This window comes from Oncorhynchus mykiss, chromosome 28 (assembly GCF_013265735.2).
Source record: "Oncorhynchus mykiss isolate Arlee chromosome 28, USDA_OmykA_1.1, whole genome shotgun sequence".
NCBI lineage: Eukaryota > Metazoa > Chordata > Actinopteri > Salmoniformes > Salmonidae > Oncorhynchus > Oncorhynchus mykiss.
In genome coordinates this window covers 19,158,315-19,173,511 of record NC_048592.1, presented here as the reverse complement: position 1 = coordinate 19,173,511, position 15,197 = coordinate 19,158,315, and the positions used below count along the sequence as shown (strand labels likewise).

General features: G+C 41.9%; 1 protein-coding gene across 1 annotated transcript in view; it reads left to right on the top strand.

Moving 5' to 3' along the window:
* LOC110508678 (contactin-associated protein-like 2) overlaps positions 1 to 15,197 on the top strand; it is a 69,245-nt gene that overhangs the window by 11,815 nt on the left and 42,233 nt on the right. Inside the window, exons 2-10 of the mRNA XM_021589388.2 lie at positions 1,390 to 1,500; positions 3,727 to 3,920; positions 5,170 to 5,317; positions 6,510 to 6,713; positions 7,156 to 7,340; positions 10,204 to 10,347; positions 11,567 to 11,825; positions 12,106 to 12,255; positions 15,028 to 15,190. Of these exons, the coding sequence (XP_021445063.1) occupies positions 1,390 to 1,500; positions 3,727 to 3,920; positions 5,170 to 5,317; positions 6,510 to 6,713; positions 7,156 to 7,340; positions 10,204 to 10,347; positions 11,567 to 11,825; positions 12,106 to 12,255; positions 15,028 to 15,190 (1,558 nt within the window). The remainder of the gene's footprint in view (positions 1 to 1,389; positions 1,501 to 3,726; positions 3,921 to 5,169; positions 5,318 to 6,509; positions 6,714 to 7,155; positions 7,341 to 10,203; positions 10,348 to 11,566; positions 11,826 to 12,105; positions 12,256 to 15,027; positions 15,191 to 15,197) is intronic.

The window sequence follows — 15,197 nt, the reverse complement described above, 5'->3', positions numbered from 1 at the left end:
CTTCTCTCAAAAAGTTGTTGACAAAATGTGTCTTGGAAAGTAGGGGGTTATTTTCTGGCAATGTTTTTCAACTCCCTTGGAGACCAAAGTTTTCATATGCCAAGAATTGCCTGATTTCTTGGGTCTTAGAAAGTGTTTGTTGCGTTGATACCTTATTTTCTGTTGTGAGGCGCTACATTCCCTCTTCACCTGTCAAAATACAAAGAGCAAATTACTTGTTTGTTTTTTCTTTCATGTTTCCTTCAAATAGCAAGCGTTCCTTCTTTGTCAGTCAGGGCAGACACGTTGATAGAAGCAATTTTCTGTTAAATGTTATTCGAGGCAAATGAAGGGATAGTAACAAACAATCTATGTAACTCAGTAGGTACCCAGCTGTCCAGCAACATTATTAATGCAGGTGATTCAGTTCCCCACAATAACTTTGGTCCAATGTTTACTGGTCATTTCATAGTCTGTGATTGCACAGGGAAATATTGACACAATTCCTGCATGTTATTTACCAAGCAGGGTTGGATATATAGGGAAACCTCAGGAATTGTTATACAGAGGAGTTATACAGCTAGTTCTTCTAGATCAAGTTAGCAGGTAGGAGGTAGCTACATCATTAAAGGTAGTGAGGGCGCTGTGTAACCTTTCCTGAAGTCCACACAGTTGTTTTTGAAGTCTATAAAATGTATCTGGCTTATGGCTACAGATTCAAGAGTGCTAATTGACTTTTGGAAATGATGTTGACCTCCTCAGCTCCATTTTAACATGAGTGGTGCGTGTTGATTTGGAGGCCTCTAGTTAATTAGATTGTAGAGAGTGTGAAGAGAGTTCTGAAATGCAGCCCCGAATTCTAACCCTTGACCTCTGTAGCCAAGCAAGACTGAGTCATCAGCACAAATTGCGATAAGAGTCTGTTGGAGTCTATGGAAAGTTATTCATTAAGATTGAGTGTGTCTATCAATCAAGATCAAAAGTGTCTACCAGGAACATAACAGGCTGAAGGTTAGATGCTAAGCTATTCATGTATTGCTATTGATGTGTTCAATAATAACCAAAATGGTCAGGAAACCAGACAGAAATTGGCCTTGCCATATTCATTGGACAGACATATTGTACTTATATTGAATGGCATTTGGCTTCCAATCATTACCACCATGGAACTGTTATTGAAAAGGGTGTGAATGGGAAGACGTCTCATGGACGTTTCTCATAATGTCTCTCCAATACATATAATGCTCTCTGTCTATGTTTGAGCAGTATATGAAGTAATGTAAAATACAATTATAAGGAAGAAAATAACACTGACTCAAATAAGTTGTTACAACATGCTGAAGTGTCATTTTATGAGACGATGACTCATTCTCCCCTTGTCTGTATCTTGTGTTTTGTGTTGCCCTCCAGGGAAATGTGATGAAGCGTTGGCCACACCACTCTCTCACACAGCTTTTACCAGCTCTTCTGTGTACTCCAGTGGATATGGGGCTGGATACGCAAAGCTCAACAGGAGAGGAGGTATTAACAACTGAAACCCTAAGCTTTTATTCTGATCATCTCTGGTGATTATTTTAAGCCGCAGTCTCATTCACTTCACTCACATATTGCTTGCCACGTAGGAGCAGAGGATACTGATGTTTCTAAACTCAGCAAAAAAAGAAACGTCCTCTCATTGTCAACTGCATTTATTTTCAGCAAACTTACGTGTAAATATTTGTATGAACATAATAAGATTCGACAACTGAGACGTAAACTGAACAAGTTCCACAGACATGTGACTAACAGAAATTGAATAATGTGTCCCTGAATAAAGGGGGGTCAAAATCAAAAGTAACAGTCAGTATCTGGTGTGGCCACCAGCTGCATTAAGTACTCCAGTGCATCTCCTCCTCATGGACTGCACCATATTTGCCAGTTCTTGCTGTGAGATGTTACCCTACTCTTCCACCGAGGCACCTGTAAGTTCCCGGACATTTCTGGGGGGAATGGCCCTAGCCCTCACCCTCCGATCCAACAGATCCCAGACGTGCTCAATGGGATTGAGATCCGGGCTCTTCGTTGGTCATGGCAGAACACAGACATTCCTGTCTTGCAGGAAATCACGCACAGAACGAGCAGTATGGCTGGTGGCATTGTGATGCTGGAGGGTCATGTCAGGATGAGCCTGCAGGAAGAGTACCACATGAGGGAGGAGGATGTCTTCCCTGTAACGCACAGCATTGAGATTGCCTGCAATGACAACAAACTCAGTCCGACGATGCTGTGACACACCGCCCCAGACCATGACGGGCCCTCCACCTCCAAATCAATCCCACTTCAGAGGCCTCTGTGTAACGCTCATTCCTTCGATGCTAAACCTAAATCAGACCATCACCCCTGGTGAGACAAATCCGCAACTCGTCAGTGAAGAGCACTTTTTGCCAGTCCTGTCTGGTCCAGTGACGGTGGGTTTGTGCCTACAGGCAACGTTGTTGCCGGTGATGTCTGGTGAGGACCTGCCTTACAACAGGCCTACAAGCCGATTGCGGACAGTCTGAGCAGTGATGGAGGGACTGTGCATTCCTGGTGTAACTCGGGCAGTTGTTATTGCCATCCTGTACCTGTCCCGCAGGTGTGATGTTCAGATGTACCGATCCTGTGCAGGTGTTGTTACACGTGGTCTGCCACTGCAAGGACAATCAGCTGTCCGTCTTGTCTCCCTGTAGGGCTGGCTTAGGCGTCTCACAGTACCGACATTGCAATTTATAGACCTGGCCACATTTGCAGTCCTCATGCCTCCTTACAGCATGCCTAAGGCACGTTCACGCAGATGAGCAGGGACCCTGGGCATCTTTCTTTTGGTGTTTTTCAGAGTCAGTAGAAAGGCCTTATCTTGGTATCATATATGAGGCCGTTCACCCCGCTGTCATCCAGAGGGCGAGGTCAGTACAGGTGCATCAAAGCTGGGACCTAAAGACTGAAGAACAGCTTCTATCTCAAGGCCGTCAGACTGTTAAACAGCCGTCACTTACATTGAGTGGCTGCTGCCAACATACTGACTCAAATCTCTAGCAACTTTAATAATTAAAATTAGATGTAATAAATGTATCACTAGCTACTTTAAACAATGCCACTTTATATAATGTTTACATACCCTACATGACTCATCTCATATGTATATACTGTACTCTATACCATCTACTGCATCTTCCCTATGCCGTTCGGCCATCGCTCATCCATATATTTTTATGTACATATTCTTCATCACTTTACACTTGTGTGTATAAGGTAGTTGTTGTGAAATTGTTAGATTACTTGTTAGATATTACTGCATGGTCGGAACTAGAAGCACAAGCATTCTGCTACACTCGCATTAACATCTGCTAACCATGTGTATGTGACAAATAAAATGAGATTTGATTTAGTGTCCTAAGTTTTCATAACTGTGACCTTAATTGCCTACTGTCTGTAAGCTGTTAGTGTCTTAATGACCGTTCCACAGGTGCATGTTCATTAGTTGTTTATGGTTCATTGACCAAGCATGGGACCCTTTACAATGAAGATATGTGAAATGATTTGGATTTTTACGAATTATCTTTGAAAGATAGGGTCCTGAAAAAGGGACATTTATTTTTTTGCTGAGTTTATGTTAAATAGTTTAAGATTTGTGTGTGGAAGACACATGCAAATAAAATGATTTGCAAGTAGGTTAGAGTTGGCTATACAAGGTTATGGAGCTGGTTTAATTGTCTCTCTCAACCCTAGGTGCTGGAGGCTGGTCTCCTGTGGACACTGATCATTACCAGTGGCTGCAGGTGGACCTGGGAACCAGGAAGCAGGTCACCTCCATCGCCACACAGGGCAGGTACAGCAGCTCTGATTGGACAATGCAATACAGACTCCTGTACAGTGACACAGGAAGGAACTGGAGACCATATCTACAAGATGGCAACATATGGGTGAGTCAATGATTTGAACCAAAGTGAAATAACAAAGTTTTTAGTTTAAAGAGAGAGTCGCATCTGTCCTTTCAAATGAGTCCATTAGACATTGATGATGTATCAAAGAGGTACATGGCCAAAAGTGTGTGGACACCCCTTCAAATTAGTGGATTTGGCTATTTCAGCCACACCCACTGCTGACAGGTGAATAAAACCGAGCACACATCCATGCAATTCCCATAGTCAAACATTGGGAGTAGAATGGCCTTACTGAAGAGCTCAGTGACTTTCAACGTGGCACCGTCATAGAATGCCACCTTTCCAACAGATCAGTTCGTCAAGTTTCTGCTCTGCTAGAGCTGCCCTGGTCAACTGTAAGTGCTATTCTTGTGAAGTGAAAATGTCTTGGAGCAACAACGGCTCAGCCACGGTAAGCCGCACAATATCACAGAACGGAACCTCCAAGTGCTGAAGCGCGTAGCGTGTAAAAATCGTCTGTCCTTGGTTGCAACACTCACTACCGAGTTCCAAACTGCCTCTGGAAGTAACATCAGCACAAGAAATGTTCATCGGGAGCTTCATGAAATGGGTTTCCATGGCCGAGCAGCCTAAGATCACTGCGCAATGCCAAGCTCCGGCTGGAGTGGTGTAAAGCTCACTGCCATTGAACTCTGGAGAAGTGGAATCTCGTCCTCTGGAGTGATGAATCACGCTTCACCATCTGGCAGTCCGAAGGACAAATCTGGGTTTGGTAGATCCTAGGAGAAAGCCAACTGCCTCAATGCATAGTGCCAACCGTAAGGTTTGGTGGCAGAGGAATAATAGTCTGGGTCTGTTTTACATGGTTCGGGCTAGGCCCCCCTCCCTAAATCTATAGCGTACAATGACATTCTAGACGATTCTGTGCGTCCAACTTTGTGGCAACAGTTTGGGTAAGGCCCTTTTCTGTTTCAGCATGACAATGCCCCCGTGCACAAAGCAAAGTCCATATAGAAATGGTTTTTCGAGATCGGTGTGGAAGAACTTGACTGGCCTGCACAGAGCCCTGATCTCAACTCCATCAAACACCTTTGGGATGAATTGGAACACAGAGTGCTAGCCAGGCCTAATCGCCCAACATCAGTCCGCAACCTCACTAATGCTCTTGTGGCTGAATTGAAGCAAGTCCACATACTGTTGGCCATGTAGTGTACCTACTCAATAAAAAATGAAAAGCTAGGCTTCAGGATATGGAACCTAAATATCCTGTTTTTGTTTGCTTGCCCAGGCATTTTCTGGCAACTCCAACAGTGAGAGTGTGGTCCGCCATGATCTGCAGCATGCAGTCATAACACGCTACGTGCGCATCATCCCACTGGAGTGGAGCGAAGAGGGGAGGATTGGCCTGCGAGTGGAGGTCTATGGCTGTTCTTACTGTGAGTGAATAGCAAACATCCATGCACAATCTCATGCTACTGTATTAGTTTATTGCAATCCTTTATTAACCAGAGAAATGGAACATGGAATCTCTGAACAAGGAGCATGGAACAAGGAATCTCTGAACAAGGAGCATGGAACAAGGAATCTCTTTGAAAAGTGACTTTATTGCGTGCAGTTCGGATCATTTCTGTATGACGAAAATATTAGAATAATCAGGTGTTGGCCAAAATGGGCTTAATTAATATGTAAGACTGAAGGTTTAATTATCTTGGTATCATATGTCATATTTGTCAGGGGAGCATATTAACATGCTCAGTAAAATACATTAATTGAGTTGAACTAATTAGATTACTGCTCTCCATGCCAACAGCCAAATTCACAGCTACAGGTTTTTGATAGAGTAGGAGATAGAGAACAGCTAGTTTACCTTGGCTGGTTTCTGTTGTTACCATGTACCACAGAAAAACAAGCTTGACTGATCAATTCCCTCCTTCAAAGCGTGCGCATGCCACGCTTTAAAAAGTCCCCAGCCACACAGCCCTTTGCTGTATCCATCCTATTCTGTATTACACGCTGTTGAATCTGATAGACAGGAAAAGCTGACCGTGAGAAACTTGTTTGCCCTAGTCCTTGACCAGTCCAGTTCCCCGTGGCACTTGTCCTTACTGCATATACTCCATCCACAACCCTAAGATTGAACAGCAAATAGATGTAACCGAACAGGGCCCTCTCCTGCCACCTCACCGATAGGGCTGGCTTACAGGACTGTCAGTGTTCTGAGCCCCCTGACCGGTTAAATCAGGGTAAAAAGATGAAAGCACCTTTGAAAGGAGAGAGTTGCCGCAGGGTGATATCACAATGCCGCCATGCTGCTGTCTAGGCACGTAAGCTGGCACATCTCAACAGACAGAATAGTCTTTGCAGCCAGGGTTATATGTCTTAGAGCATTTGAGTCATTTCTCCCTCAGTTGTTCTGTTCCTCCAATTATAAAAAGAGAAAATACGTATATGCTGCCTCACTTTTTTACATCGCTTGTGATTGCAGTAGGTGATCTCTAAAGGACTTGTTTTTTCTTCTTAACACCCCTCTAACACATCCTGTGAATAGTCTTGACATATGACAGTAGAGGTACAGTAATTGAGGGAATATTAAGCTCTGTATCCTTTATCACCATTCGGTGACCTCAGGGGCGGATGTGATCAACTTCGAAGGCCAGGGTGTGATCTCCTACCGCTTCAAGATGAAGAAGATGAAGATTTTGAAGGATGTCATCTCCCTGAAGTTTAAGACCACAGCCAGTAACGGTGTGCTCCTGCACGGGGAAGGACAGCAAGGAGACTATATCAGCCTGGAGCTGAAGAGATCCAAACTACTGCTCATGATCAACCTGGGTAATGGACCATTTCCAATCCTGTCTACCTGTGTGCATCCAAAATGGCACCCTATTCGATATTTAGTCGTCTACTTTTGACCAAATGCAGTGCACTATATAAGGAACAGGGTGCTTTTTGGGACGCACACCTAGTGTTCTATAATCGCTAATAATTTAGCTTCTTATGGTGGCTACTTAGGTCAGTTGATGAAACTTGATAAAATTCCTGCGTATTTCCTAATATGACTGGCCCTTATGCATTATGCATTATACTTCTATTTCTTTTTGATGGATTTGAATATTGGTTGTTGTCAACAAGATACTTATTTATCACAGTAGCCTTCACAAATTAGAATTTGTACTATTTTTATCTCACTATGTCAGCCTGTTGTTTATAGGAACATTTTCCCCTTAAGCATTTTCTTAATAAAGTCGATCTGTTTATGTCTTGTAAACTTCAGGCAGCAATCAGTACGGCTCCATCCTCGGACACACCTCTGTGACAAGCGGAAGTTTATTGGATGATGACCACTGGCACTCCGTAATTATCGAGCGTTACCGACGGAATGTCAACTTTACCCTGGATCGCCACACACAGCACTTCCGCACCAACGGGGAATTTGATCATCTTGACCTGGACTATGAGGTACGCTACAGTTATGTTGGATATTGTCTTAGTGATTCCTCCCATCGCATCCCTCCCTATCAGGGTTGTGGTCATTTCAATTTCAATTCCAGTCAAATCAGGAAGTACACTGAAATTCCAATTCTCTTCAATGTTTTTCAATGAGGAAAAATGTGGAATTGGAATTTGGTTTACTTTCTGAATTGACTGGAATTGGAATGGAATTGACCCCAACCCTGGTTTATATATACATTTTGCAATATATACATTTTGCAATGTATATATCGTCTTAGTTCATTTCTTAATCCCTTCCTATAGAGTTGTATGTGTTGTCTATGTTCCCCTCTTTGCATCCCTCCCTACATTATGTAGTTGTATTGTATACAGTGGGGTCGAAATTATTGACACCATTGATAAAGATGCAAAAATGACTATAAAATAAATACTTCAAATACTGAGCTATATTGTATACTCTGAAAATGTATATTATTTTATAATAATACAGCTGCTCAGAGAAGGTATTTTGTTTAACAAGTAATTATTGACATCCCTGTTTTCAATACCTTTCAATACTTCACATTGCGAGGATAATGGCATTGAGCCTTTTTCTAAAATGTTTTATGAGTTGGAGAACACATTGGGAGGGATATTAGACCATTCCTCCTTACAGAATCCTTACAGATCCTTGATATCTTTCGTTTGTGCTTACGGACTGCCCCGTTCAATTCAAACCACAGGTTTTCAAAGGGTTTCAAGTCTGGAGACTGAATTAGCCATTGCAAAATGTTGATTTTATGGCCAATTAACAATTTCTTTGTGGATTTTGATGTCTGCTTGGGGCTATTACATTGCTTTAAGATCCATTTGAGGCCAAGTTTCAGCCTCCTATCAGAGGCAACCAGCGTTTTGGCTTAAATGTCCTGGTACTGGGTAAAGATCACGATGTTGTTGACCTTAACAAGGGCCCCAGGATAATAGTTACAACTGAAGACACTTTACATAATAAATACCGGATGTGATTAAGTACTATCTATCCAGATGTAATATATATCAAATACATATATTTTTGCTATGTAACTACTGTGTAAAAAAAAGTACAATGTATGTCAAATGTGTGTAGAATGTACACTACCACTCAAAGGTTTGGGTCCACTTAGAAATGTCCTTGTTTTTGTCCATTAAAATAACATAAAATAGATCAGAAATACAGTGTAGACATTGTTAATGTTGTAAATGGCTATTATAGCTGGAAACGGCAGGTTTTTTAAATGGAATATCTACATAGGTGCACAGAGGCCCGTTATCAGCAACCATCACTCCTGTGTTCCAATGGCACGTTGTGTTAGCTAATCCAAGTTTATAATTTTATAAGGCTAATTGATCATTAGAAAACCCTTTTGCAATTATGTTAGCACAGCTGAAAACTGTTGTGCTGATTTGGATTAGCTAACACAACATGCCATTGGAACACAGGAGTGATGGTTGCTGATAATGGGCCTCTGTAAGCCTATGTAGATATTCCATTTAAAAATTAACAATGTCTACGCTGTATTTCTGATCAATTTTATGTTATTTTAATGGACAAAAATGTGATTTTCTTTCAAAAACAAGGACATTTCTAAGTGACCCCAAACTTTTGAACGGTAGTGTAAATGTAACAAAAAAGAAAAAGCTGTAAAAACCAAGTTATTTTTGTCCTCCAAAGAGGGGGGTCGTGGATGGAAGCAAAATAGACCCGTAACATCAAAGATCCACCACCATAGTTTACAGTAGATATGGGGTTCTTTTCTGCTCATATATTCTAATTTCGACACCAAACCCACCACTGGTGTGCATGGCTAAAGAAATCTACTTTTTTGTCATCCAACGAATGTAAACGGCTGGAGTTTGCTAAATGGCATTGACATGGATTGGAACTGGTGCTTTGGTCTGATGTCATGAAAATAGAGCTCTTTGGCCAAAAACCTGGTTGCCTCTGCCAGGCTGAAACTTGGCCACAAGTAGATCTTCCAGCAAACAAGAGCCCCAAGCACACATCAAAAACCACAAAGAAGTGGTTAATTGGCCACAAAATCAACATTTTGCAATGGCCATCTCAGTCTCCGTAATGATCTAAGATCCCTCCCAATGTGTTTTCTAACTCGTTAAACATTTTAGAAAACGGCTCAGTGCCATTATCCTCGTAAGGTGCGGTTTTGAAAGTTATTAAAACAGGGTTGTCAGTCATTTTGATCCCTACCTTTTGGAGGGAAAAAAGTATTACTTGTTAAACAAAATGTTTTTCTCTTGAGAAATTGTATTTGTATAAAATAATATACTTTTGCAATTTCTTTGGCATAAACTATAGTTCAGTGTTTGAATTCGTTTTTTTTTAACAGTCGTTTTTGCTAAACTTCATAAAGGGTATCAATAATTTCGGACCACACTGTATATTGCTTATTCTCTTCATCCCTACATATGTATTGTATATTGTCCTGGTTATCTCTATGAGAGTTCCTGTGAGTCATGTTACTCGGAAGTCTGTGTGAAGATGTGTTAGTTCACAGATGCTAAGTCAGAGCAAGCCCTCTGTACTGTGGCTCCCCTGTGATTACAGAACTTAACTTTTAGGTTTGTCTGTGTAATTATCAGTGTGCGATACTGAAGGAAATTACTTTGCCTCCGCAAGGAAGGAGAGGGAAAAAACACAACACCATACACTCATTATAAAGTGGAGATTAATGCAATCAGGCACAAGTGAAAACCAATATATTCCCTGAAGGGATATATGCTGCTGTATTGATTTGATTCAAAGCGACAAATGACTCTGAGATGTGGCTCCTGCTGCCGAGCCTCTTCAACTAAAACTTGACCCCATTTCCTCTTCTCCTTCTGTGTCCTCCAGATCAGCTTTGGAGGCATGCCTGTCTCTGCCAAGCCCAGCTCGGGAGGCAGGGAGAACTTTGTTGGTTGCATGGAGGGCATCACCTACAACGGAGATAACATTACCAACCTGGTCAAGAGAAAGAAAATTGATACTTCAAGTTTTGTAAGAAAATTTCTGTCATTTTTTGTATACCTGAGTGTCATCTTTACTACTTGGTTTGTGATTCACTAGTATACCTTGAAAACATAAACGTTAGGAACAGCCATGTATTTGTGATTACCTATTTGGAAAGGCCAGTGACACAACACCTCACTGCAATACAATTCAAAATAATTTGCCTTTTTCACTGAGGCGCTAATAAAACAGGCTTTAGTGCATCTATAAATCACACTCATAGAAAAAAAAGGTGATATCTAGAACCTAAAATGGTTCTTTGGCTGTCCCCATAGGAGACCCCTTTGAATAACCATTTTTGGTTCCAGGTAGAACTCTTTTGGGTTCCGTGAAGAACCCTTTCCACAGAGGGTTCTACATGCAACCCAAAGGGGTTCTACTTGAAACCAAAAAGGGTTATCCTATAGGGACAGCCGAACCCTTTTTTCTATGAGTGCAGAAGTGAAGAAACTCTTACCTTGTGGTGATGATGTCGGAAAACAAATACATTTCTTAGAAGTAATATGCTGAATAAAAGAGTATTCCATGCAATGGGATTGAACCCAATAAATGTGTCAAGCTTCAGAAGCCCTCAGCATAGGGTTTAAAGCAATTACTGCTCTGTTGTCAATGGTGTGTGATGGTGTGTGAGCCATTACTGCACTAAAGTATGGATCTAACCATTGTTATTGATTTCACTTCTTATGTGCCTCTTAGCCCTGTTTTTTTTCTGTGAGCAAATGGGTTTACCAAACTGTGGGATATCCACAAAGTTTCTTGGTGTTGGATTGCATGCTTTGCTTTCAGCACAAGTAGAGGGAGAAAGATCAGCTTTGATGAGGAGAGCAGACGAAAACGGTTTTAGTCAAGTGCTGTAGGATGAGTGTTTTTCTGTGTTGGAAATAATGCAGGCGCTTGCATTTTCCAATGCATTAAACCCCAACAAAAAAAGCACTTTAGGTTTTCTGATGTATCTCTTATGCAAAATATATGCTAACCAGAGGAGGCTGCTGGAAAGAGTTATAGGAGGGTGGGCTCATTGTAATGGCTGGAATGGAATAAATGGCTCATTACAATGAGCCTGTCCTCCTATAGATCCCCCCCACCAGCCTCCACTGATGCTAACTATATTTATATGGTTGTGCTAATGTCTTGAGTTTAAATCAAGAGGGAAAGCTGCCTTAACTTGTATAACTGTTTGCTGTCATACTTTCTATCCCCCTTACAGAGGAATCTGACGTTCTCCTGCAGCGAGACACACTCCTTCCCTGTGTTCTTCAACGCCACCAGCTTCCTGCGTCTCCCGGGGCTGCAGGACAGCGACACCCTGTCGGTCAGCCTGTCCTTCCGGACGTGGAACCCCAGCGGCCTGCTCTTCTACACGGCCCTGGCTGATGGCGTGGTGGAGGTGGGCCTCACAGAGGGAAAAGTCACCGTCTACATCAACGTCGCCCAGAAGAAAAACACACGTATAGACATCTCCTCAGGTATGGTCTAGTTAGTACGGCCATGCTGGCTAATGCACTAAAGTAGACGTGTTCATTTAGACCAAAGACCCTCCCCTCCCTTCATTAATTCATTCTCTCTATCAATTTGGGGAGGCCCTCCCCATGAGGGTCTTCCGTAGCTGAAGCTCTGTCTGTTAGGCCCTGTGTTCTCAGAATTTCTAGTTGTTTTTCTGATGTTTCAGTAATTGCAGTTGTCTGCTCATCACCCACCTTGACTGATTCATAAAGCCATATTGTTCTGTCTGTGGTCTCTGTTCAGGTTCGGGGCTCAACGACGGCCAGTGGCACAACGTCTACCTCCATGCTCTGGAGAACTACGCCATGCTGACCATTGATGGTGACGAGGCATCCACTGTCAGAACGGTCATTCCCATTCAGATCAGAACAGGGGGACAATACTACTTTGGAGGTACTTACAGAGATGGCTTATAACAGAGCCATATACAGTACATACAGTGCCTTGCGAAAGTATTCGGCCCCCTTGAACTTTGCGACCTTTTGCCACATTTCAGGCTTCAAACATAAAGATATAAAACTGTATTTTTTTGTGAAGAATCAACAACAAGTGGGACACAATCATGAAGTGGAACGACATTTATTGGATATTTAAAACTTTTTTAACAAATCAAAAACTGAAAAATTGGGCGTGCAAAATTATTCAGCCCCCTTAAGTTAATACTTTGTAGCGCCACCTTTTGCTGCGATTACAGCTGGAAGTCGCTTGGGGTATGTCTCTATCAGTTTTGCACATCGAGAGACTGACATTTTTTCCCATTCCTCCTTGCAAAACAGCTCGAGCTCAGTGAGGTTGGATGGAGAGCATTTGTGAACAGCAGTTTTCAGTTCTTTCCACAGATTCTCGATTGGATTCAGGTCTGGACTTTGACTTGGCCATTCTAACACCTGGATATGTTTATTTTTGAACCATTCCATTGTAGATTTTGCTTTATGTTTTGGATCATTGTCTTGTTGGAAGACAAATCTCCGTCCCAGTCTCAGGTCTTTTGCAGACTCCATCGTTTTCAATTTTGGTTTCATCTGACCAGAGCACCTTCTTCCACATGTTTGGTGGTGTGTCTCCCAGGTGGCTTGTGGCAAACTTTAAACAACACTTTTTATGGATATCTTTAAGAAATGGCTTTCTTCTTGCCACTCTTCCATAAAGGCCAGATTTGTGCAATATACGACTGATTGTTGTCCTATGGACAGAGTCTCCCACCTCAGCTGTAGATCTCTGCAGTTCATCCAGAGTGATCATGGGCCTCTTGGCTGCATCTCTGATCAGTCTTCTCCTTGTATGAGCTGAAAGTTTAGAGGGACGGCCAGGTCTTGGTAGATTTGCAGTGGTCTGATACTCCTTCCATTTCAATATTATCGCTTGCACAGTGCTCCTTGGGATGTTTAAAGCTTGGGAAATCTTTTTGTATCCAAATCCAGCTTTAAACTTCTTCACAACAGTATCTCGGACCTGCCTGGTGTGTTCCTTGTTCTTCATGATGCTCTCTGCGCTTTTAACGGACCTCTGAGACTATCACAGTGCAGGTGCATTTATACGGAGACTTGATTACACACAGGTGGATTGTATTTATCATCATTAGTCATTTAGGTCAACATTGGATCATTCAGAGATCCTCACTGAACTTCTGGAGAGAGTTTGCTGCACTGAAAGTAAAGGGGCTGAATAATTGTGCACGCCCAATTTTTCAGTTTTTGATTTGTTAAGTTGATTCTTCACAAAAAAAATACAGTTTTATATCTTTATGTTTGAAGCCTGAAATGTGGCAAAAGGTCGCAAAGTTCAAGGGGGCCGAATACTTTCGCAAGGCACTGTATATTGCACAAATCTGGCCTTTATGGAAGAGTGGCAAGAAGAAAGCCATTTCTTAAAGATATCCATAAAAAGTGTTGTTTAAAGTTTGCCACAAGAAACCTGGGAGACACACCAAACATGTGGAAGAAGGTGCTCTGGTCAGATGAAACCAAAATTGAACTTTTTGGCAACAATGCAAAATGTTATGTTTGGCGTAAAAGCAACACAGCTGAACACACCATCCCCGCTGTCAAACATGGTGGTGGCAGCATCATGGTTTGGGCCTGCTTTTCTTCAGCAGGGACAGGGAAGATTGTTAAAATTGATGGGAAGATGGATGGAGCCAAATACAGGACCATTCTGGAAGAAAACCTGATGGAGTCTGCAAAAGACCTGAGACTGGGACGGAGATTTGTCTTCCAACAAGACAATGATCCAAAACATAAAGCAAAATCTACAATGGAATGGTTCAAAAATAAACATATCCAGGTGTTAGAATGGCCAAGTCAAAGTCCAGACCTGAATCCAATCGAGAATCTGTGGAAAGAACTGAAAACTGCTGTTCACAAATGCTCTCCATCCAACCTCACTGAGCTCGAGCTGTTTTGCAAGGAGGAATGGGAAAAAATGTCAGTCTCTCGATGTGCAAAACTGATAGAGACATACCCCAAGCGACTTACAGCTGTAATCGCAGCAAAAGGTGGCGCTACAAAGTATTAACTTAAGGGGGCTGAATAATTTTGCACGCCCAATTTTTCAGTTTTTGATTTGTTAAAAAAGTTTTAAATATCCAATAAATGTCGTTCCACTTCATGATTGTGTCCCACTTGTTGTTGATTCTTCACAAAAAAATACAGTTTTATATCTTTATGTTTGAAGCCAGAAATGTGGCAAAAGGTCGCAAAGTTCAAGGGGGCCGAATACTTTCGCAAGGCACTGTATGTCTCTGTACCGGTATATGACTCTGTTCTATAATGTATAAGCCCTTGTTATGGGCTTTGGCACATACTTATTCATTATTACATTTTCCTTAATTCAGTCTGACAAACACTATTGTGATTTGTTGATTGCACATGTTTTTTTTGTGTTTGATGGCAGGCTTTGTCATTAAATCCTCTTTGTTACTTTTGATTGGTTGCCTTTTTGTTGTCTTTGTGTTTTGATTGCCTTTGAAGTACTGTAGTTGCCTTTAAGAGGGTGTATTAAATATTGAATGAAAGCTCCATAATGTTTTAAACTAAAACACAATGCTCATATAATTAATGTTGCTTAATACCTGAACTGTGTCTCGAAACTTTACTTTTCAAACAGAAAGCGCAGTCTTGACCATATGAAAAACTTTTGTACCTTTTTCCTGTTGTCCTCCTGTAGGCTACTTCCTGCGTACCAACACGCCCCCTGCCCAGCGCTCCTTCCAGGGCTGTATGCAGCTGATCCACGTGGACGACCAGCTCGCTGACCTGGTGGCTGTAGAGCAAGGCAACATGGGAACCTTTGAGAATGTCAGCCTGGATATGTGTGCCATCATAGACAGGTAATAT